Source organism: Protopterus annectens, chromosome 16.part0, assembly GCF_019279795.1.
Source record: "Protopterus annectens isolate FY-2018-M chromosome 16.part0, PAN1.0, whole genome shotgun sequence".
In the NCBI taxonomy this organism is placed as follows: Eukaryota; Metazoa; Chordata; order Ceratodontiformes; family Protopteridae; genus Protopterus; species Protopterus annectens.
Genome location: NC_056750.1, coordinates 660,797,731 through 660,823,912, shown reverse-complemented (window position 1 = coordinate 660,823,912; position 26,182 = coordinate 660,797,731). Strand labels below are relative to the sequence as shown.

General features: G+C 36.6%; 1 protein-coding gene across 1 annotated transcript in view; it reads left to right on the top strand.

Annotated features, from left to right (window-relative positions):
* The window catches only part of AKNA (AT-hook transcription factor), an 865,316-nt gene that overhangs the window by 473,005 nt on the left and 366,129 nt on the right, over positions 1-26,182 (top strand). The window contains exon 5 of the mRNA XM_044058163.1: positions 737-893. Within this exon, the coding sequence (XP_043914098.1) occupies positions 737-893 (157 nt within the window). The remainder of the gene's footprint in view (positions 1-736; positions 894-26,182) is intronic.

Sequence of the window (26,182 nt, the reverse complement as noted above, 5' to 3'; positions counted from 1 at the left end):
TTTAGGAAACAACACTGTTGTGTTTAACGAAAACAAACCTCCACACTCGACAACCACCAAGTAGTACAAATAGTGAGATAAGTCCAGGAAATACAGCAAGTGGCACACAGCAGGTATCCATGACCAGTAAAACATATATAACTTTATTGCAGGCAGGATAAAAAAGGTAAGTGCTTCATGTGCTTTATCTGACTATATAAGCTTTATTGGGATATGTGTTGAGAATGTTTGATGAAGCAAACATTAGATTTGAGAAAGCGCTTACCTTTTTTATCCTGCCTGCAATAAAGTTATATATCTTTTACTGGTCGTGGATACTATTAATTTGGATTTATTTGATACCTGCTGTGTGCCACTTGCTGTATTTCCTGTACTGTTGTTTAAGTACATTTTCAGCTGTGGGGTACAGTGGACTTAGATCTGCTGTCTTGTTGATGTGACATCTCATTTCTCCAACATTAGTGCGCTTTGCTGTGCTGCAAAATAACTATCGAGGTTTTGCCAAGCTTCTCTTACAGGACAAGAACACGTGTATGCCTGATGTTGTAGTTCCAGCTATATGGAATGTGCTGTACAATTCAAGTTCATAAAATAAGAAGTGACAGATGATAAATGTTACACTTGTAGTTCACAAACACCTTTATTAACAATGTCCTTGTTTTAATGTTGGCATTTTTCTGTTTTTTAAAGGTTCTGAATAGTCCTGATATCATTTTTTTTTCCTTGCCTTTCTCAGGTGCATCTTTACTCTGATCCCCCTAACCCAAGCCATAGTGTCCCAATGGGATCAGTAACTCAGGGTTCAAAGGTCATGACCTTTACTATTCCACTTCCTCAGAAAGCAGATTTTGGACCATCTCCTGATGCAGCAAAGTCTTCTAAACAGGACACAGGTTGGTAGGGAAATTAGTAGGAAACAAGATTTGCAATTTTTTTCCTGTTTTCTTTTTTGTTCATTTTGCAAACCAGCTGTAGAAAAGAGACTGGAAACAACAAAGTGGTGGAGATGCCAAAATAGCAGCCCAAGAAACAGACTATCACAAGCTCTCTAGACCAATGAAGATGAAATGCTGTTTCATCCTGAGGAAACCAGTACCTCCCAGCACTGATTCAGTTTGAGAAAATTTGTTGAAGTAAGGCCTCACTTAACAGTTAAATGTTTTGTATCCGATATGCCATACTAGGATTACAGTGATAAATAGAAATATGATTATATGTATAGGTTTTATGCATGGCTACCTGTGGTTCAATTGAAACCTGTAGTTTGTAAGTTTAAATGTTGATTTACTGACTTTCATGAAACTACCTAAACAGAGAGAGATTATTTGAAGCCATGTTTTTTTTTTTTTTTTTTTCAGAGCCAACATTTCTAATAGTAATTAATTTGGAAATGTTTAGTCAAACAGGAGTTTTCAAAATGCAGCTGTCTTTTGAAACTTTACTTTCATCACAGTTTGTATTAAGAACTGACAATTTAATTGAGCAAATCCCTTCAAACTTCTAATTACTGAGCGGTGAACATGTTATTTGTCTCTGGGGAATTTGGTTGAGAGTATATTGGGCGAATTTTATTTGTGTGAGAATTCAGTTGTTGAAAATTTTACACAGAGTGAAATGCCATTTACCTGAATGGGATTGCAGAAGTATACTTACACAAGTCTGTGCTTTTTAGGGATAAGGAACTGGGTTTAATTTAGGGTTATCCTTGTTTTTTAAAGAAGAAAATCTTTATGGAATTATCACGTATGACATAGGGTATCATACATTTATATAAATGAAAACAAATCATACTGACATAATTTTAGTTGCAAAAGTTATGCATCACAGACCATATTGACATAATTGTAATTGCCAACATTATACATCACTTATCTATCCAGTCATTGTTAGTCAAACATTACCTAGCTCATCCTGCCTTCTTTTAAACCTCGTTCCTCCTCTGCATATATTGTTCCCACAGTTCCCATTTTTTTTCCTCTGCAATATGCTCCTACCCTTTTCTAAAGATCCCAGTTCTAGTTGTTTGATCTCTGTTACTGTATTCACTACTTCTAGTAAAGTTGGTTTAGAGTTTGATTTCCATTTCCAAAGAATTGCTTTTTTTGTCAGCAACTATAATTAGACTCAGTAAGGCCTTAATATGTCTAGGCAATTCCGATTCTGTATCATAGCTCAAAAAATTTCCTTAATTACACCAATTTTTTCACTAAGTATCTCTGACAGAGCAGTCCTAGAAAATATGTTCCAAGTCACCTCTTGCTGTCTACCTGATAAAATTCTATGGAGTCTACTTGGGGTATAAAAATACCTATGTAAACACTTCAAAGCAAAGATCCTAAATCTTCTAGACATCGTTGCATATTTGGGAGACATAAATATATCCCTCATTGTTTCTTTGTGAATTGCTATTCCTGTCTCTCTTCCCAATCCTTTCTAACCTCCTCTGATTTGATTTTTCTAGTTATCATGCAATATTTTGTATGGTGTATTAATTATTCCTTATTTAACAGCAGCTTCTGTTTTAGAGTCTACTAAAAATTCTACCACTGCTGGTCTTCCGCTTTGGACGCCCTATATCTGTCTTGATTTATATTCCGATATCAATCCTTGATAGGGAAGGCAGTCTCCATCCTGCAGTCCAAATAAGTTCTTGGCTTCTTCCCATTCTATTACCTTTCCCGCTTTAATTATTTCCTCTCAGTACCTTGGTTCTTTCACCAGTTTCTCCAATAAATTCCACCCCTTCTTGCCTATTGTTTGTATCCCTAATTGCAGTCTTTCCTATCGTCAGAATCCCCTTTATCCATTCCCGTGTTGGCTTAGTTCTTAGAATACTTTCTGATGCTTTATAAATATAATATTCTGCATGGTTATTGTTCTCTTTAAGGATCTACATCCAGAATCCCAGTCTCTCCTTGTTTCTTGAGCATTCCATTTGTTTCATCATCTTCCCTTTCCACTTTGAATTATAGGTTTCTGCTTGTGCTATTCATAGGACCCTTAACTGTGTAACTCGGACATACTCATTCAAACTGGGGAATCCCAAACTGCCTTGTTCAGTTGGAATACTCAGCTTTATCCCACTTGACTCTTGCTGTCTTCCCCTCCCAAATAAAATCCTTCAGCTCTTTATTGTGTGCTATCTACAACTTCTCCTCTGGTTGATAAAAATATGTCTGACCTGTGTATAAAACTAAAGGGACTAAAAACATTTTAACTGATTGATTGAATCTTGCTATCTATATCCATACAACAGAGCTTCCAATTTCTAAGTTTTTGAATTATATTTTTAGTCTCTTCCAACATAGCCCTAGCTGCCATACCAGAATCCTTTTAATCCATACTGCTAAGTACTTAATTTTATCACGTACCAATAAATATGGATATTGCTGAACCAATTCATGTGTGGGTACATAACATATAGCTGTTGCCTTTTTTTAGCTTGATTAATTTTGTATCCCAAAAAGATTTTCAACTGCCTCAAAATGCTCCACAGCACTGAAATGTCCTTTTCTGATTTTATCAGGTTTAAAATATCATCTGCAAATAGACACCTTTTCTTGACTGTCATACCACTTATGTCCTTGAACGTCTTTGTCTGTCATTTTCTTTGCCAATGGTTCTAAATATAGTACAAGTAATAAAAGGGATAGAGGACACCCTGCTGGTTCCTCTGCTCAAACAGAAATTATCAGAGAGGAACCACCCCATTCTAATTTTCGCTTCTGATCCCTCGATTATTCTCCTAATCAACCTTGTATTTTATCAGGGAATGCAAATGCTTCCATTGTCCTGCTCCTAAACTCCCAGCTTACTCTGCATCAAGATCCACCAACAACATTGGTATTTTCTTAAATTCAGCTTACCTCTGGATCATCACTGTTCTGTTAATGTTGTCAAATGTTTGCTACCCCGCCACAAAACCTCATCAATTCATGCCTATCAAAGTCGGCATAATGGTTGCCATTCTTTTAGCCATTATAGACATAAATACTTTGTAATAATGGTTTAGGACTGAAATGGGCATATATGAAGCTGGATCTGATGGGCCTTTACATTGTTTAGGTATTATAGCCACCGCTGCTTTCTTCCAGGAAGTTGGTGCAACTCCTCTTCTTAAAATACTGTTGAACAAAACCTTCCAGATCTTTCAGTTTTTTTCCCTCCTGGACTTTCCTGCTGATTGTTTATATATTACCATTGTTATCTCATCTCCTCCTATCCTAACTATTAGTAATCAAGCTTCATCTACCTCTAACCTTGGCATATTTAATTCTTCCATAAACATTTCCAGTTGTACCTTTTCTTGATCTCTATATTTCTCTGCTTCATACAGTCTTTCAAAAATGTGTGAAATATTTCTAGTTCCTCTACAAGATCCCTTGTTATCTTCCTTTGTTATAGGCTCCCTAAGTTTGGCAACAACCCTTTCTACTATCTGTTGCTTGAGTCGTCGTGCTAAAAGGTTTTGTGTTCTGGCATAATTATCCAAAAAAAAAAAAAAAACAGTTGCTTAACAAGTCTTTCTAAACTCATGCATATTATAGAGGTACTCCTTTATTTTCTGTTTAGTACTCTGCAATTACTCCTATTCTTGCTCTGTGATATCTATTATTCTAGAGTACTTCAATATTTATCAGTCCCTCTAGAGAATTCTTGCTGCGTCTTAACCATAGCTCTTTCTTTTATTTCCATCCTCCACTTCACTTAAATTTTATTCCACTCCTTAGCTATATTTTCAGAAGAAATTTGTCTTCTTTAATAACTCCCGAGTAATTTCGACTTCCCATTCAGTAAATTCCTATTTTTCCATAGATGGGTGGCAAAGCAACAGTGTCTCCTTTTTTTTTTTTTTAGTTCTTATTGGCGGGTGATCTAAAATAGTATTGGATGCATATCAAAACCTTCAGTTAAATGCACATGTTCCTGTGAAGTACTGCCTAGTCTAGCCCAGTTTTTGCATCTTGGTGAATAATATGTAAATTCACTCTGAACTCCTGCTACTGAATTCACATCTTGCATGCCAAATATTTTCATAAATATTTTCAAAAATCTACACACCTGGGTTATATTTTCCCTTCTGGGCCTCCCAAACACATCTTCCCTGATGCAGATCAAATTCCAGTCCCCACCTATAATCTTCCCTGCTGAAAACAGATCATTTCTCCCAGAATTTTCTTAAGCTCCATTATAGCAGTTTTAGGTGGAATATAAATACATGCCAGTGTAATTCTCTTCCCTTGCCAGTAACCTCTTTGCACTATATATCTACCATTATTATCTTTTTTATCCTCTTCTATAACTGCTGGAACTCCTCTTGAAATGAATATAAGTACTCCTGTTTTCCTTTAACCCAGGTATTCCTCTGTATAACCATCCTGAAAATGTTTCTTTATCAAATTCACATGTTCAATTCTTTCCTAATGTGTTTCCTGTAGCATAGCTATTTGCAGTCAACATTTTTAATATAGTTCACTAATCTTTTTTTTTGTATATATCTTTAAGACCATTAGCATTTAAAGATAATATCAAAAGTTATTATTCACACATTTTATTTGTAAAAGTTTAAGCATCAGTTCCAGCTTTTGTGTTAACATGCACACACTGTTTGGCAGATTGACTTTTTATGCAGTTGTTTCTTGTCATATCCATTTGAGTCTATGTCACATCTTACAAAACTTTGTTTTATTGAGAGGCCTCAAACAAAATTAAATACACCCCAAAAACCTATTAACACACATAACTATGTACATGTTCAAATATTGAAGTTTTATCTTCCTAATAGGAACAGTTGTCCCAGACTGATAGCTACACTTAAACTTGGGTTAACCTAAAAGAAAGGTTATCCATGCTAAGATGCATTGCTACAGCCTCTGCTTTTACGAAGTGCTGTCATGTTTTGCTCATCTTTATTGCTCACCCAGAATGCAAAAACACTCAGATGCTTTCTGAAAATGTTATCTCCTAGCCATTCAAAGAAAGAAGTGTTCTGTTTTATTGTTCTTTATCAGAGCGTCTCAATGGAGACATGAAAATCAGATGTAGGGTTGGTTCTACAAGTTTTTATTGATTTATTTATTTACTTGCTGTAGGGGAAATGTATTATATTCAATATTATTTTTTATTCATTAGTTTTCTCTTCAAACCTGTTACTAGATAAAGCCAAGAGCCTTGATCCACTCATTCCCCTGTGCAAGAATGAAAAAAGGCACATCATTTTTCATTATGTCATACTCTTTTGAACAAACTTTTATTTTTTGCATTGCAGTGCCTGTATTTCTTACAACTTTACAAGGAATAAATGAAAAGAAGAAAAAAAACAGGGGCACCTGTTTAGTTTAATATCCCCATTGCACTTGAAAATAACTGAGAACTTTATAGCATGCAGATATAATGCAGTATACAAATATTATTGCTGAGAACAAAAGTTTGTTTTATTTACAGTTAACTTGTTCCTTCCTCTTCCCCTCTTCTAAGTGTTGCTTCATACATTAATGACATGAAGTAGGGCATATGTCCTGTACAAATTTAGCAGAGTCAGAAAAGCCCAACATTTCCAGGTTTTCTTGTCCTGTCAGTTTAACAAATATATTTAATGCTTTATAATCCCACATTTATTTATCAATTTCCAAGTTGCTGGTTTTATTCCTGTTCATTTCCATATCTCCTTTCCAATGTACTCTTTGTTTTTCTAGTCAGCTGTTGTGCTTTTTTGTATCTGAATTATTTTCTGTTGAAACACTGAAAAAGGTTTGACTGGCACAGTCTGTCTGTGGTCTTTATTGTCGCTCTTCTGGTCAGGATAAAACAAATAGTTGTGGGTTCAGTTCAAGCCGCTTTATTACATACAAACACATCAGGATTGAGGCTTAGTAACTTAGACATAAGTAAACTTATAAACACACTACTGCACTCATGCAAGTTAACACTCTGGCTGTCGATTCAAAATGGCACTACTGCCTGCATGTGCTCTCTGTTTATACGCACGTGCCTTCACTTTGCAATGCTTCTTAGTCTCAACACACCCTCTGTTCTACATTATACCCCTTTGAGAAATAAGTCATGCACAGTAATAATGACAATCATTGACATGCCCTTAATACAGAACTGATTACAAGTGAAACAATTATGTCCAGGTTGCTGTGCATTTTACACTATGTCTGGAAATATGACCTGATCATGTGACATAAAGATTAGGACTGGGTTTAGCGACAGGGACTGTCCTTAATGAATTTTCAACTTCAGGGGCATCTGGGACATGACCAGGAATGGGAATAGGTACTGAGACATGTCCTTCAACAGGAACATCATCTGGATTGCTCTGATAGCTAGAGTCTTTATCACAGGTACGATGCTGCATTATTAATTCAGACACTGGGAGAAGATGCCTCTGACTTCTTCTGTATGCTATACCCCCTTCTACTAAGATCTTAGCTCAGCACATACACCTCTCACTTGACTAATTCGATCAAAACCTTTCACTATTTGCATCCTCACTATCTCTCCTTCTTTCAGTGGACTAAGACATCTACTTATTTTCTCATAGCTGGACTTCTGGAATGAATGCTTTTGGAATAGTTGGGCTTTGATTGCTCTGGTATTTTTAGCATTAGACACCAACAAACTGGAACTAATAGGCTAAGTTGTTCTTGTTTGCCTAGATAAAAGTCTTTCAGCAGGTGAGCCAAGTAAATTGTCACTGGGTATATTTCTGAGATAAAGCAAATTCAAGAAAACATTGATATTGTCATCTTTTGACCTCTCTAGTAATTGCTTTGCACTTGTAGTGCATGTTCAGCTAGGTCATTTGCCTGTGACTATTCAGGATGAATGGTAACATGGATAAAGTCCCACTCTATTGCAAATTTCTGAAATAGCTAACTGGTAAACTGGGCACCGTTGTCAGAAATAACTTTGTGTGGACTGCCATGGACTAGGAAATGATGTTTCAACTTAATACTGGGTGTTAGGTTGGGTAGCAGTTCAATCTCAATCCAATTTGAATAAGTGTTTACCAACACTATGTAATGTTGACTATTCCACTTGAATATGTCAAGTGGCTACTGTTGACCAAGGTAGTTCAGGAATCTGGCTTAGCTGAAATGGCTGGTTTTGCAAATGTGGTTTAGTACTATTGCATATTGAACAGGATCAAAAGTACGTTATCGATATCTTTTGACAGAGAAGGCCAAAATACTAGTCCTTTCGCCCTTGTTTTGGTAGCTTCGAAGTCTGGGTGGTCACGATGCATAATCTGGATGTGCTCATGTTGTAAGGAAGTACAAACAACAAATTTAGGACCTTTGAAAATGATTGCATGTTCCATCAGCATCTCATCTCTGTAAGGATAATAAGGTTACACTTCTGTTGGTACACAAGATTGCTTTGATGGCCATCCAGCATTGATGAAGTGGTTGAGCTTTTGCAAATTTGAATCAGTCTTTGTATGATCTCTTAGCTCATCAAGTCTTCTGGTAGAAACATTATGCACTTCCATGACATCGACATCAAAATTCCCTGCATCAAGCTTTTCTGTGGTATTTCTGGATGATCTGGATAAGGTATAAGCCAGATAGTTTACTTTTTGTATAGATCATTTTGAAGTTGTACCAATCTGAACATCATTCTTTGCAGTCTTGCTAGAGCTGTATCCATGGGATTCTAGTGCCTAGAGGTTGACAAGCAGTCTCAATCTGGATAGCTCGTCCATAAATAAATATAATTATGGAACTCTGAATATGCAAACACAATTGCCAAAAGTTCCTTCTCAGTTTCAGCATGCTGCATCTCAGTTTGGGTAAGAGTTCTAGATGTATAGGCTATTGGTCTGCCTTCTTGAAGAATAACTGCACCAATACCGAACATTGAAGCATCACATGAATGAATTACTGGTTTGTGGACATCATAGTATCTTAACATAGGTGGACTGGCAATTTTCTGTTTCAGGTCATCAAATGCTGTCTGGTGTTGTTTCAGCCATGACCAGGTAACATTTTTGCATGTCAGCTCTCTTAAAGGTGCTGATAATTCACTGAAGTCTGGTATAAACTTCCCCAAATAGTTAACCATACCAAGAAAATGCTGTAAGGCTTAGACATTGTCCGGAGCTGGCATCTCAAGAATGGCTTCTTGGAAGGATCTGGTCTTAAGCCTGAACTGGTAAATAAATGATAGACATAAGTAACTTCTGGTAGCCTGAATTTACATTTCAGAGGATTGAGCTTTAGATTCACTTCACATGTTCTTTCCAGAACATTGTCATGCTCTGCTTCACCATTGCCTCAAACTAGTAAGCCATCTGTTATTATAACACACAACCTGAAAACATTTGCTCAGTTGCATGCTGAAAGACTTCACTTGCAGAATTTATTCCAAAAGGCATTCTGAAATATTTGTATCTACCAAATGGCACACTGACTGTAGTCAGTAGTGAAGATTTGCGATCAAGCATCACTTGCCAAAATGAACTCTTTGCATCTAAGACAGAACAAACAATGGCATTTGGCATGAGGGTAGGAACTTCCTCGACTATAGACATAGGATGGTGGCATTTCTTTAATGCTTTAAGTCTCTTGGATCAATATCTCTTATGACCAACAACCGTGGAAGGCACCCATTCAGTTGGTTCTGTAACTGGACAAATCACATCTTGCTGCACCATTATATCTAACTGGACTTTGACTCTGTCCTGCATAGCTATCGGAGCTCTTCTCATTGGTCTATTCACTGGACTGAGCTCTGAGTCTAATTTCATGGAGTACACAACTAGAAGTTTACCTAGCATGTCTTTGAAAATATCAGCATACCCTGTAAAAATAGCATCAGTAAAACTGGAAATAGGACATGTGCATACATGATGGACTTCTTTGGTAAATGAAAGCAGTTTCATTTTCAGATGGTCTCTGAGACCTAATAATGACTGTACAGGCCTTTTGACTACATAAAATTGCAAGCTGTAACTGTTCCCAGCTGAACAGCATGAAAGCACGACTGAGCCTTTGGTTTGAATCTCCATCTCCATAATCAACAGGCTTCACACAATTAGCCAAATCAAGTTGTTCACCTTCTCTTATTCTGGCAATTGTTTCTGCGGACATAACATTGCACTTTGAACCAGTGTCCACTTTGAGCTCTGTGGGTTTACCATCAATCAGGACAGTACAAAACACTTCATTTTTTGCCAGCAAATCTGCTGCATTAACTTTTTCACCAACCACAGATGCACCATCTGCATAGAAAGTAGAGTTGCAGCTTTCTATATGATCAACTTGCTTTTTTGAGTGACCTTTCTTAATAAATGAACGAAGCTTGCTTGATTTACAAAGCTTTTGAAAGTGGTTCCATTTTTTACACTTGTGACATTTGTCGACTAAATGCTAAGCACTTTTCTCTTTTGGACTCATGATTGGCACCACAATTACAACAGTTAACTATTAGACTTGACTTGGGTTTTGCTGATTCACCCTTGTGCTGCACTGTGCATGTCCATTTGCTGAGCTAGTATTAGAACTTGCTAGAAAGGTAAAGGATCTCTCTGGAAATCCTGCTGGGGCTGCGGCTGCCATGTGCTTAGGCCAGATGTCTACATTTGCTCTAGAGACTGCTGAAACCATGCTGTTATCACTTGCAAGCATGTTTGTGTGCCTTTCTGTAAGCTCGTGTATTTGACAAATCTCTATGGCTTTGCTCAACTTTAAATCACTGTCTTGGAGCAAAGTCTTTCTTGCTGCTGCATTATTAACACCACACACAAGCCTGTCCTTTATCAGCTCATCTTTCAAATCACCAAATCTGCTGGTTTTAGCTTTGTTTCTCAAGTCAGTAATGTAAGCTGCAAAAGTTTCTCCTGGCTTTTGGTCTCTTGTATAAAATAAGTGCATCTCCAATGCAAAATATTTCTGGGGGTTACACATTTCCTTTAAATTAACGTTTCAAGCACTCTGGGTCCTCTCTTGATTCAGCTTGTACAACAATATGACTGTTTTCCCCTTCTCCTGCATATACTGCTGGTGCATGCACAAATTAATGCTCTCTTTCAATGGCTTCTAACCCCACTAGATTAAGCAGAATAAATGCCCTTGTGCATGCATCTTTATCAGAAAAAGCTGCTTGTCTGAAAATATAGTCCTACTCAAATGCTCTCCAATTGTTTGCAATATTATGATCAAACACAAGTGGACTGGGTCTGCGAAATGCCTCTGCCATGCCAATACACAGTAATAAAGACCCTTGGAATTATGTACAAACATACACACACATATGACAGAAATTTATGCCAGAAACTTGTAATTATGCTCAACAGCATAATAGACTCTCTGAAATAATTGTACTTTGCGAAATAAGTCTCCGTAGCAAAATTAACTTTGTACTTTGCAAAACCACTCTTATTGTTGTAAGAAACACTTCAAAATGACTGCACTTTGCCAATGAACTGCACACAGCACAAGAAACTTATCAAAATAAATGTACTTTGTGAAATAACTCTGTACAGCATAAAAATACTTTGAAATGGCTGCACTTTACGAGTGAACTGTACTTTGCACACGGTAAACTCTTATGCTCGTTTGACCTTTATCATGCTCATTACCTTTTCTTTTGCTTGTTTTACTTTTAACATACTCTTTATGCAAATCAGATGCAACTCTCGATGCTGTCAAGTATTTCAAATAATTTTATCAACTATCATGGTTTCGAACATTTAATTTAATCAATAATGTGTTTTGTGCTTTTCATTTGATTAAGAATGCTTTTTGTGCTTTGCGAATGCTTTGCATTGTTTTCTTAAAGAAATAAATCATTTATGTGAAGTTTTAATTACCTGAAATTCATTTCTGACATTTTTCCATTTTTCATTCGTTTGAGCAGGTTAGGATGAATCATTCCTCTATATATCTCCATTTCTACCTGTGCACCTCATGGCTTCTTTCTGGCTCAGACATGGCTGTTCCAACACCATGTTGTTCAGAAATCCCTCTTCTGACACCATGTCACTTGTCCGGTCAGGATAAAGCAGACTAACAGCTGTGGGTTTGGTTGAGGCAGCTTTATTACATACAAATACATCAGGATTGACGCTTAGTAACTTAAACTTAAGTTAACTTATCAACAGACTGACTACTGCACTCATACATGTTAACACTCTGGCTGTTCACTCAAAATTACACTGCTGTGCCTGCACGTGCTCTCTGTTTATATGCACATGCCCTCACTTTGAAATGCTTCTTAAAGTCACAATGCACCCGCTGTTCTACATTTATTATCAGATGAACAAGAAGCAGAATTTCCTTCTGTTACACAGCTCACTTTTTGTTGGACAAACTTTTGTATTTCCTGCTTGGCATGTTCTACAGCAAAAAATTATTTTGTCCCCCCAGGAAAGAATATTCTGAAGATAGCTGGATACAGCAGTTAGAAATTTCATGTCTGCTTCTCGACATTCTTTCATTAGCAGAATAAATTTGTTCCTCTTCTACCTTCTAAACAGTGAATAATCATTTTCCACAAACACTTTTAGTACTTTGTCTTTCTGCCACAGTTTTGTCAGAATCAACTCCTTATGCTGGTAGGATTACCTCTTTACTATTAAAGGTTAACCTTGCTTTCCCATGGCCAAGTTTGGAGCCTACACACTATGTACCCTTTCAGTTAACAACTTCTGTGGAATACCAGTTCAGTTGCATACTTATGCTTTCATAAAATTAATACAGTCTGTTCCTTCCAGCTTCTCTAGCACAGCAGAAAATCTCAGATTTTCCCCATGTGCTCTGTCCTTTAATTCTATTATTTTTTGAAACATCTCTTCTTGAGCAGTCTCATATTCTGTCAGCCTTTTCTTCATTTTGACTTCCAATTTTTGCAGTTTTATCACCTCATCTGAATATCTGTAAAAAGCTTCTTCCATTGTATCCAGCCTTTTGTTATTTTAGTTGATATATTCAATCAGTGTTTTGTTTATTTTAAGCAGCTCTGAGTACATTTGACTTATGTTTTCTAGGTTAATGGAAGTCATGTCTTGCACCAAAGCTCGAGCTTGTACTGCATTTTGCTGAACAGCTGCAGAATTCCTCCCACTCGGTGTTTCTTTCCTAACCTTTTTCGGTGGATTTTCTTTCGAGTTCTCTGAATTTCTTTTTTGCTGGCATCCAGGCAGTGCCCTTACTAGCTAGTTACTAAAATTTATCTAGAGAAATTAGATCTGAGTTTCTGTTTTCACACCAGGAGAGCTGAAATTAAGCTGTTACTCAATGTGCAGCCATCTTGGAAGCTGATTTGGGGTTATCCTTGATGCATTGGTTAAGATTAGGTTTTGGGTATAATCTAGGTATAGGGTAATCATTTTTGTGGTGTGTAAAGGATGTTGTGTCCTTTATGGGGAGTGTATTGAGGTCTTTATTTCCCAGTAGTAATTACTGTGGATAATCATATCAATTATGTTTTAAGCATTTTTGATGTGCATGCATTTTAGAAAAGTAGATTTGTATTTTTTTTTTCACTTTTGACAGACAGTTTAGACTGAATTATGTCACACAGTTGTTTGTTTTGAAACTGGTACCTCTAAACTCAGTAGTAAGTGGTGGTACATGTTATGGGGCTGTGGACTGCTGAGTTTGATACTACTTCTGGTTAGCAGAGTGGATGAAATATGTTACATGAAAGGTGATGTTATCAAACCAGGTTTGTATCAGTCAATGTTAGCTGGATTAAAGGAGGAAAAGAGTAAATGGAAAGATGTGTTTGCTGCAGTAGCTTAGCATTGTCAGTGGAGCAACAGGTAGTACACTCAACTTTAGTGCAGGAGGCTGTAGGTTCTATTCCCACACCAGGTAGATTGATTACTGACACTGCAGTGCAGAATAAGGGTAGGTGCTGCACTCCTGAGTGGATGAGACATTAAACCAAGTCACCATTTGCTTGAGTTGGTGGTAGCTCAGGTGGATGTAAAAGATCCCATAACGCACGTCCTTTATTTATACAAAAAAAAAAGCATTATGTACAAAATATTTACGTATTTACAAATATACGAATTTACATTTCATTCTTTTGCTATTATGCATTCATACTTTATTATATCAAGTTTTTATCCTTATTACACCCTTGCTCCGTTTTCTATAACCTCCATCTGATTTAACTCAATATTACTGCCAGAATCCATTTTTCCATTAAATGTAACTTAATTTATCCTTACATTCTGTATAGCCCATGTAACATAAAAAGATTTTATCTACACTCTTAACAAATTCTCTACTTCTGTTATGATAATACCCATATTTAATTGGATCCATATGCATCTTATTCTCTTTTTTTTTTGTCTTGAAAGAAATTTACTTTATATAACATTTGCCATAATTTCACTACTCTTACATTTTAAAAACATTTGTTCATTGGATGTTCTTCATATTGATCACTGCTGCAGTAGACTTGGCTATATGGGTTATATCCTGCCAAGGATCTAACAGCCAGCCAATTTCTAAAGCTTCAGGTAACCTTCCACATGCCCAAACTGTCAGACAGCTCAAAGTGAGCTGACTAAAAGACAAGTTTGAGTGTGAAGCCCTTCAAAGCTTTACTGCCAATGAAAAGTACACTTCTCTGAGGCTTTTGAGGATTAACGGTTAGCTTGTGCTTTCCTTAGTTGGGCAGATAAGTTCCCTTGGGAGAGCGACTTCCATTTTCTTATTTTTTACTGATACTTTATTACTTTCCTTTTTGGGAAAGTTATTTTAAAGCTAGGGTTGTGTTATAATGGATTGTTTGGAGGTTGTAAAGTACTTTTAAATGGAGCACTCCTTGTTTCTGACAGTTTACAAGTAGTGTTATCCAACTAATAATTTTTCCACAAGAAAAGTTTGTTTATTTTAAGGTTGTGGGCCTGCCATAGTGTTTGAAAGTGCTTTTTACTGTGTTTTTTTCCCCAAGAAAAATGTGACTTTTGTGGACTGGTAGTTTTACTGGTATTGTTGATTGGTTTTCCCCAAGATAGAGAACCATTTTTGGCTTGACAGTGGAACAGATTGTCACTCTCATGGTCTGTCCTCCTTCCTACCACAAAAAGAAAAAGTTAAGCAAACAGCCTTTGTCACCACAGAAGGCTAGCAGTTTGCTTCACCCACAGGTGGGTGACTCTGCTGTAGCCATTTGTTGTACTTAAGGCCACTTATCTTTTACCCCGGATCCCTCTGGTGTAAAACCTACAGCCACTATAGAAAGGGGGTTAGCTACGTCTGTGTAGCTATTGGGATCCCCTCAGAATGGGCAAGAGAGAACCATTCTTGTTGTTCCTGAGAGTGGGAACAGGGAAGGTTTCCTTGCATCAGAATCCTGTGCCCATCCCTGGGAAAGCCATTAGTAACATGGTTGGCACCACTTTTCCTGTCAAAAAGAAACAAAAACCAAGCATGTATCTACTCCTCCTCGAATTTCTTTGGACAGGAGTAGCTTAATGGAGTTGCCTCAAGGTTTGATTCAGGCTGTTGAGCCTTCTTTCAGAGTATTTTCTGGTAAAAGAAAAAGGGATGCAGCCTTTCATGAAGAGATTCAAGATTCTGAATATGAACAGGAAGATGCAGGGACAGATTCAGTGTTTTGGCCTCAGATTTCTGATTCAGACTCAGAGAGCAGCTGTCTTTCTGATTCTCCTTGTGAGGATTTCTTTGTCTGAGACTATGGCTAGAATGTCCCAGTGTTTTCAGTGGGAGAACACTGAGGTTTCTCAGTTACTTAAGAAAATTACTATGAGTTGCTACACAAGGATTATCCAGATCCTACAACCATCCCTCTCGTCCTGTCTGCTTTAGCAGATCTGCGTCTTATTGCCTGCAATTTTCTTGATAGTCAGCTATCCCTAAAAGGCATGTAGGACCTATAAAGTTAATCAGTCTTTTACATTTTTGTATGCTATTCCCAAACCCAACTCAGCAGCTATAGCCTTAATTGACTCCTCTGCTGCTAAGCACTTGGTTAATTCCAGTCATACTCTTTCTAATAAAGATGTGAAAATTATTGATAGGTATGGAAAAAAAGTGTAAACTTCTGCAACTTTGAATTTTAGAATCTTAGATTGTCAGGCTCATACGGTAAAATTTATTCTGACATATTGTGAAAGTATGAGGAATATTTTTTTGATGTTTTTTCTTCTGAAGAAAAAATCTGCTTTAAATAACTGTTTCTTTTATTGCACAGATCACTATTTGCATTATATGTGTATGACTGATACTAGTTCAGGGCTGTGGCCACTGCTACAGTTTTAAAGAGGTTTGTTTGGCATTCTCAGAACTTTCCAGGTGATGATAAAAATGAGCTTTTAAATTCTCCACTGGATAATGATGTAGTGTTTGGCCCCTCTGCTGCAGAGGTGATTAAAAAGTGTGATGAAGGTGGCAAGCTGATCCAGAGAAGCTCTAAGATTTTTCTGCCCTCCTTTTCCAAATGGTCTGAGGGATTTTCTTTCTGCTCATCCAATCTTGGCAGAAAACAGAATAAACAGTCTCAGGAGAATTCAGGTAAACAGATGCTTAAGAAGTGACAAGGAGGTTCCAAAAAACAGCCTCAAACTTCAAAATCCAAGGACACTCCAAGTCTGAATAACTATTCAAGAGATCCTTTGAGCCCCTCCCATCCTGTCCCTTTTGCTCTTCCAGAAAGTGTGGCTCTCCATTTTTCTCTTTGGCAGCAGATTGTTTCAGACAAATGCATTCTGAACTCATCGCTGTTACAAATGGCAGTGGGAGGAAATTCCTCTCTTTCATTGGGGGTCATTCTCCATCCTGCAGATCAGACTGTTTTGTTTCCTCCTTTTCTTGATCACATGATATCCCAATGAGTGGTAGAACCATTCCCTCCTTCCTATGTTTGGAAGGGGTTTTATTCAATGATGTTCATAGTCCCCAGGAAAGAAATGCTTGGAGACGAGTTCTGGATCCTTCTTTCCTAAACTTGTTTGTGATAGTGCCCAAATTAAGAATAGTGTCACTTCACAACCTGTTGCATCTTCTTCCTCTTTCACGTTTCCTAGTAACACTCAGCTTAAAAGATGCTTATCATTACAGTCCTATTCATCCAGACTTCAGGTATTAGTTTTGTATGTCTGGATCACATTATCAATTCTCTGCCTTTACCCTTCGGACTATCCACTACAACAAGAGTGTTCACACAATGTCTAGCTCCCATTATAGCTCATTGCAGGCTGCAGGGTATCTACATTTTTCTGTATTTAGATGACTTGCTCATCTTTGCAAAGTCTCTTTCAAAATGTTAGCACTCTCTATTTTGAGTGAGAGATCTCTTGCACAAGCTGGGATTCCAAGAGAACATTCAAAAGTCTTTCTTGACTTCCTCACACAGGAATTTATTTCTGGGATGTCAGCTAGACACCCCAGTTCAAAGAGCTGTTCTTCAACAGGGAAAAATAGATCTTTTAGATCTATTTCTAAGTATGCCCACTCAGATTTCAGTCACTGCATGAAATACCTTGGGATTTTAGGTCTTGCAGCATTTATGATTCTCATGATATCCCTAGCAAGACTCCACATGAGAAAGATACAGTGGTATCTGAAATCTCTTTGGCCCCAGCATCAGCAACCTTTTATATTTTCAGTTCCCAGTACTGGGTTTGTCAGAAAAGAAATGACTTGGTGGAGACAACAGATTTTCTTAAATCATGGCTTCCCCTTCTGCCTCCATGCGCCAAAGCAGTCAGTCACCACAAATGCTTCAGACTTTGCTTGTGGAGCAATTTTAGGAGAAATAAAAGTGCAAGAGGTGTGGGAGATCTAGTATAGATACAAGCATATAAATATAAAGAAGATGCTTGCCCTCATCAAGACATTAAATTCTCTTATAACCATCTTTGAACCCTATGACCTCTTCAAGTGGTTACACACAATACCACAGTGATGCATCAGCAAGCAAGAGGGAATCAGGTCATACCCTCATTGCAGACTAGGAATGTTAATTTGGGATACATATTCACTGCACTGTCTCACTCTACAGCCTTCCTACATTCCATCAGAGCAAAACTGTATGGCAGACAGAATCAGCAGGAGTAGGGCAGACCCTCACAAATGGAAACTAGATCCAGGGGTCTTCCAAGATTTGATCCATCTGTCAGGAGTTCCTCAAGTTAGACCTCTTTGCTTCCTCTCTAAGCAGTCAAGTGGCAAAATTCTGTTCTCAGACTCCATGCCTTTTCTTTGGACAGGAATTGAATTGTATGCCTTTCCACCCTTTCCATTCATGCCAAGGGTACTTCTTAAGATTAAGAAGGCATCCTTCAAGATTAATGTGGTGACTACCTTCTGGACCAGGCAGCCATGGTTCTCCCTTTTCTTTTGGAAATGATCAGGGACAATTAGGACAGACTTCCCCAAAGACTGGATCTACTTATACAAGAACAAGGATGTTTGATGCACTCTGATACCTATCATCTTAAACTTACTGCCTGTATAATAACTTTTTGGCACCTGTTTTCTAATCAAGGGCAGCAGGTACTAATCGAGGCAGGAAAGCCTGCTACATCATATAACAGTAAATGGAAAAGGTGTTTTAGTTGGTGCCAACAACATAAGCAGGACCCATTCAGGGCTAGTTGTTCCCTGGGTTTTATAATATTGGTATGAGTTACTATTCTTTGGCCTTTCTTATTTTTCAATTACGTTCATTTAACTGACATTTCAGCATGTCTGCCCATTGATCCTCTTTCTTTTAAGATAGTCGCATATCAAAATATTCTTGAAAGGGTTTTGCACAAGTGGCCTCCAAGCAAACCTTTAGCCTCTCTTGGAGTCTTAATTTTGTGTTAGAGTAATTAGCACTTGCTCCATTTGAACCAGCTAATCTAGCTGACTTGAGGTTCTTAACACAGAAAACAGTTATTGATTGCTCTGACCTCTGTGAGTTGCAAGCTCTCATGATGAGCCACCCCTACATTTTCCACAAGGACAGTGTTTCCTTGAGAACTAAACCTTCTTTAATGTTTAAAGTGGTATCTGAATTTGCTTTTAAGTCTAACTGTCCATCTCCCCATTTTCTTTCCTGAACCTAAAAATGAGGAAGAAAAGATGACTTGGATGTCCATAGACAATTCTGGTACAATCTTGATGGAACTAAATATTTCAGATCATTGGATCAGTTGTTCATTTCTTGTGAAGGTAAGAATAAGGTATAACCAGTGTCAAAACAGAACATTTCCAAATGGTTGTCTAAGGCTCTTAACTTTTGTTATATTCACTATGACAAATCTATTCCAGGCAGGGTCAAGGCCCACTCTACAAAGACCTTGGCTTCTCCTATGGCCTTTTGCAAAGGAACGGATTTAGAAGTATTCTAGAAGCTGCTACTTGGTTCTCTGTATGTACTTTTACAAAGCACTATAAGCTGGTTTCCTTCTCTAGGTGTAGATCATGCTTTGCTAGGACCATTCTCCAGGGGCTCCTGGGCCCTTCTTCCACCTACTAAATATAGTTAGCTATGGTAATCTACCTATATAGCTAAAGCTAGTGGAGCAGTGATCAATATAAAGAACATGCAAGTCCAAGAAAACAGCAGAGTCCAAACAGGCTGTGCAAACTTTTATTCCATAAAAACGGGTAGAATAGTGATAAAACTGTGAGTGCTTTTGGGATAACCCTTCATCAGACAATGAAACAGCTTTCATGAATCTATATAAATACATTTAAAAACCCAACCACCAATCATCTCATTGCCTTCCCAAAAGCGCTCACAGTTTTATCACTGTCCTACCTGTTTTTATGGAATAAAATTTGCACAGCCTGTTTGGATTCGACTGTTTTTTTCGACTTGCATTGTTTTTTTGGCAAGCGAGTTATTAAGGAGAGGAAAAGAGAATTTTTATTTACCAGTATGAAGAACATAGTACAGTTGTTTAAGCTGAGCCTAACATAGCAGTAGATGTTTGAATGATCACTGCTGCAGTAGCCACTCTATTCCACCATCCCCCTTGTTTTTTGTGTTTCGTATGCCAGGGTATGGACTTTTTTGTTGTTGTTGTTGTTCCTAGCCTTGACCTTTTGTGGCTCAGTCTCCCTTCTGCTTGCAGGAAAGCTCTGAAGGGCTTCACGGCCAAACTTGGCTTTTAGTCAGATCACCTTGAGCCACTTGACAGTTTGGGTGCATGGAAGGTGCCCTGAAGCTTTGGAAGCTGGTCAGCTGTTTTATGCTTAGCAGGATATAACCCCATATAGCTATGGCTACTTGTAACCGTGATCATTGAAACATGTCCTGCTATGGAAAGTTCAGCTTATACAACTGCACTTTTCCTATTCCTCCACAATGTAAACATATTCTTACACTTTTATTCTTGTATAGCATGTTTCCTTTCACTGGTAATTTATCTAACAGTCGCCATAAAAAGTTTTGACATTCTTCTTTCTTATAACACCATTTATTTATTATTTTTATGGCGTGGCTTTAGTTTTCCTTTTGCTAGATTTTCCCATGGTTTAAAATAGCAGTGTATCATTATATTTTTGTACCATACTTTTCTCTCCTTTTCTATTTCATCAGTTTTTATTTTCCACATTCATATTTTTTCTTGGTAACATCTCATGTCTTCATTTATGTAGTCTTTTTTTTATTTTTGCTCCTTTTTACAATGCCCCAAAGTTTCACAGTTAAATTATAAAAGTCTGGCGTTCAGTGTCCCATTTGGATACAGGACATATTTATTCTTTTTGGAAAACTTGGCTAGGCTTAGAAAGGCCCCCTGGGTTGTTAGCCTAGTGGCAAGCAGTGAATCTATTTAAACATTTTTGTAACTAATCTTTCATATTTAAATATCCAGTGTAATGCTGTATATAAATTTAGTGAAGCAGTATATACCCTAAACCTCTTTCCTCTTTATTAACATACAAAACTCTTCTTTTTACTAGATTCAATTTAGAATCCCATATTAACTGAAACAATTATCTGCAATAATTCTTTTTGAAATATCGTTGGCAACATAAATGCACTTACTAAATATATGATTTTCCCATTACTACTGAATTATTAAAATAAACCTTTTCCCTAAATTATATATTTTCCAGAAATAAAAAAATTCTGTTCTATTAGTCCCATTGAATTCTACTTGCGGTCTTCTTCCAAAATTTTATGCCCAAGATAGAAATTTTATTAATTGAAAAATGTATTCTTCCTTTCTTTACCACATCATCTAATCCTTTGCTTTTCCCTTTGTTTAAAGTCATCCCTATTGCTTCTAAACACTCATTTAAACAACATTTCTTCTTTTTTCCAAATATCATCTGCATAAGTTAACAAAACTGGAATTAATAACTCTTCAGGCATTATGTACCCAGCTTCCTTCATTTTACAATTTATTTTACATACAGTCGCATTCATAAACAAAGCAAAAAATATTCAACTCATTGGACATGCCTGTCTTGCACCCATCGTCCTATGTACCTTTTTACTTAACCATCCAATTGCTATAAGTTTTACTGTGTTATTGCTATAGGTGGACCTACGTAATTTCCTAATTTTTCACTTCTGTTGTGTTCTTTCATTACTGCCCGAAAAATTGCATGTCCTGTTCTATCAAATGCCTTATTAAAGCCCCCTATCATAAGTGTAGCATTGTCTCTTCAGTTTACATCATCCACAATCTGCCTCTGTATCATTAGTAATTTTTAACATCCCTTCCCCTTCATGCTATACATACTGTTCTCCATAACACTTTCCATCTTAGTTTCAAATACCTTCTGTATTATTTTTTATAAAGTTCTTGTGGTCAACATTCCTCAGTACTATTGGTCTCCAGTTTTTTTACTTGACTTTTGACGTCTTTCTTCTAAATACATTTAAGGATTTCGCTATATAATTCTTTATGCATGAAACCTTTATTTAGCCATTCATTCAAAATCTATCGTTTTACCATTCCATAAAATTTTTATCCATTTCATACCCTATTCCATCTGGTCCTGCAACTGAGTCTATATTCATTTGTCCAAATAGTTTATCTGACCTACATAAAGAAATCTCCTTTTCAAATTCTTGCTCTGAAAACTTTTTTTTACTTACAATATTATTTCCAATTTTCTTTAAACATTTCTCATACATACTCTACTACAGTATTCATAATTTGTTCCTGGGTTCTTTCTGTTTCTACTTTTCCATTTTTCATGTCTCTTATTACACTGCTATCTTCCTTTACTAATATGCTTAAATATGCCAATATTTATCTTTTTCCTTGAAAGAAATATCTTTGTGTAAATAATAAATGATTACTTTTTTCATGATTTCCTTTATATGGTCATAGGTTTGTGGGTAAATACTAGGCTAACTGCCATGAACGGCCATTTTAAGCCTAGCCAATAACCTGAGGTCAGAATCAAAGCATGCACCTTGTGTCTATTAGGTGAAGACCTTAACAATTATGCCAAACCCCAAATACTCTCCATTATTTTCTAAATCTTGAAATGCATGTTTATATGCTCTTCTCTGCTTTTCTTTTTTTACTTTTCTCACATCATACTGCCACTATAAGAAACATTTTTTATATTTTATCTTAAAAGTAATCCACCATTCAAACCATTTTTTTACAAAATGCTGTCATAGTAATATGATCTTTTCATAACTGTGTTAATCTTTCCTTCATCACATGGTCCCTCATTTAACCTTTTTATTTCTTTACCTATGTTTATATATCCCTTGTTTTTCTTTATCTCTAGCCATATTTCTGCACGATCAGAAAAAATATGCTTCAATAATCTCTCCTTTCCCTATAGTTAATCCTTCTGATACTATTAAGTAATCTCTCTCAGTTCTGTAAATGCCCCTTCTTTAAGTTCATGAATTTGTGTCCCAAAGTATTAATTCATCACATCTCATAGCTTGTAACATTTGTATTGCATCATTTCCTATTTGCGCTTGCCTCTTAAATAACATTTGGTGAAATAAATTTTCCATTTTATTACACGTAATATAAAACTATGATGCAATAGTTCTATATACTTGTTTTTTTTTTTTTTTCATTTTAAATCCACAGTAGTTAATCATCACATTCTTACTAAAGTTAGATCTAATATTTTCACTGTATTTCTGCAAAATACACCTCTTCCAGAATAGTGATAATTTCCCAAATGGTAACCCCCCCCCATAATTTTTCTATATGTAGTCTTCATTTGTTAAGAATCTTATTTCTTCTAGTACAGTTACAATTACATCACATTTATTGCGCCATTCCAAAACCCCTGTCCTTGTCGCTATGTTCTTAATACTCTTTACTTTTACAGAAAACACTCTCTAAAGTTATTTTCCCTTTTTCCCTAACTTTCTAGAAATTATAATATTTTATTTCTTGGCCATTCCTTTTTATATTCATCCCTTTAAATTGTCTTTTTCTGCCTTTTACTATTAGAATTCTTTTTTCCCCTTTTACGCTTCCCATTTTATGTCTTCATCACTTTTTTCAGAACTTTCCTCTATTTCCTCATTTTTATTTATTTATTTTTGTCTTACTTACCTAATTTATCTTTTATTTCCACCACGTGGCATTTTTTGTTGTTCATCTTCTTCACTGTTTTCTTCACTTTCCTTATTAGTTTCACTTTTTACAGTCCATCCATAAATGCTCAGCTTTGTTTCATTTGTAACATTTCCCTTCACATTTTCTCGCAAGATGACCCAGTTCCCCACAAATGTAACATTTTTTCAGTTATTTATCAAATGTCCTTTTCCACAAAAAAAAAAAAAAAGAAAAGTTTTGAGTTGCTCTCAGTATTTTACCACACCCTTATTTCCTTCAACATTTATCTTACTTGGAAAATGTATAATTTTGTCATTTTCTTTTTTAACACAATATTACAATCTTGTCCACCAGTCCTTAAACCCCTTTTATTGTAAACCTTGCAATGGCCAGCACTTCTTTACATAACCATTTCAAGTGTCCATTCAGAGTCTCTCTTTGTACTTGTGTTCAAAATTGTACATGAATTGTCTTTATTTTCTTGCTAAATGTTTTTATTACATATTCCAAGGATTACAGTTTTTTTCATATTCCCAGTCTCAGTGTAATGTTATAAAATGTCATTGTTTATAAGAATAAAAGTTCTTACATTTTGGGCTTTTACTTCCAAAGGAGCAATTAAGTTGTCCCAAATGTCATACCTGTTGAGTTCTTTTTCTTTTTTATTTTGAATTCTCACCACATACTTCTGTTTTTGGATTCTGTCCTGCCTTTTCTTTTCTGTTACTCCCCTTGCACCTTTTTCATTTTTTCTGCACAAGATTCCCTTTCCATCTCACCATTGTCCTTCAGAATGGACTCTGCTTCTTCTTTCTGTATTTAATCCATAATGTCTCCCCAGGAAACATCTCTATTTTCCATTTTGCTCTGCATCACCATCTCCTTCAATAAATCATCCTGCAACACAAGTTTCACTTTTCGATTATTCTTTTTCAGCTTCAACAAATAAATTTTGCTGAAAGATGAATTCTGAATCATACACTATCTTGGTACTACTCTTAGCACTGACATTCACTTCCGTGTCTTCCACTATAGTCCTCCCTGCAGCAACTGTGTTAGGAACCGGACATGCATGCTCATTGGCTTCAAAGCTATGAGTAGGGGGAAGATTCCCAATACTCTGGCCAAATTTCCCCCAAATCCTATAAGCATTACCTCAGGTCTCTCCTGAAAAGAGGCTAGTAGCTTAGTGGGACTAACTTGTTCAACAAATTATAAATAAATAAATTTAGTCTGAATAGTGTGGGATTGCTTCAGTCTGAATAGTATGTAGTTGAGTCTTTGGCCAGCCCTTGGGTAAGATTGGAGGACTGGCTAAGTCCTTGTTTAATAAACAGATACACCTTTATGGGTCAGTAAACCAGGATAAGGTGTAAAATATAACAAAAATAAAGGAGAGGGGACATTTTTTTTATTCTAAACGTAGTTATTTTTGTGACTTGCTGAGGACAGTATTTTTTTACTATATTGCTGAAGTTTTTGATGTATAGAGTTCATATTTTTTCCGAATCAGGACATCTTGTACACAGATCTATTAAAGATAAACTATAAATGTTGAATTTCATCTGTTTTTATCATATAATGTACATCTGAGTAATATATTCTAGAAGGTTAGCCCGCATGCTGTACATGTGTTATCTGCTGGGGTATGCCAATCATTTATATTACTCATCGGGGATATCTCTGATCTTTTGACAGGTAACTTTTTTTACATTTCTGTTGCTTAGTGGCTTTGTTTTTCCCCGTGCATACAATGGAATATATCCTGGTTGTTTTAGTATTAGTTACACATTGTCCTTAAGGTGGTACACTACATGGTAATAGTCAAAATTAACTACTGTGTAGATATGGCAGTGCTTTTGCTAGTTCTGTTACTATTTATGTGTATCTTTTCCTTTGGCTGAGGTGATCGCTGCTTTACTTGTACGTGAAAATGAGTAGTGATCTAAATGTGTCACACGAGGGAATATTGTACACTTTTTTCGGGGAATTTGCTTCTTTGGCTATCCTGATGCTGTTATTGAAGCCAGGTTTTCTTTAAGGAACAAGAGATAATTTATAGACTGAATATAAACATTCTGTAGAAAAGCTGTCATAGTCTTGTCAGATGAGACATTCTGTAGAAAAGCTGTCAGTCTTGTCAGATGAGATTCGAATATGTAAAATAGTTGATCTGCTTTCCTTTTATTCAGTCCATTCTTCCTCAAAACTCAGCCTGGATGATATTTTATGGATGATATTTTATGGATGATATGGGCAGCGCAGTGGTGCAGCGGTTAATGTTGTCGCCTCACAGCAAGAGGTTCTCCAGTTTGATTCTCGGCTGGGGGTGCCTTCTGTGCAGAGTTTGCATGTTCTCCCTGCGTTCATGTGGGTTTCCTCTGGGTACTCCGATTTCTTCCCACAATCCAAAAACATGCCCATGGAGCGTTTCTCCCTGGGCCTCCACTGAAAATAGGCTTTGTTCTAGTTGGACTTTCCCGGTCAACAAATAAATACATTTTAAATCTTAGGGTCTTAGCTGAAAGGGATCAGCATGGACTTTTATTGATGACCCTGCATGTTATGTTTGTTGTTGTAGTTTGCTGCCCTCTGCTGGATCATTGCAAACCTTTTGCATTGTCTACCTTAACTCACTTAAGCCTAAAACATCTGTTATACTTTCAGTTCACACTCATACAGTGTTATGGCATCCAAAACCTT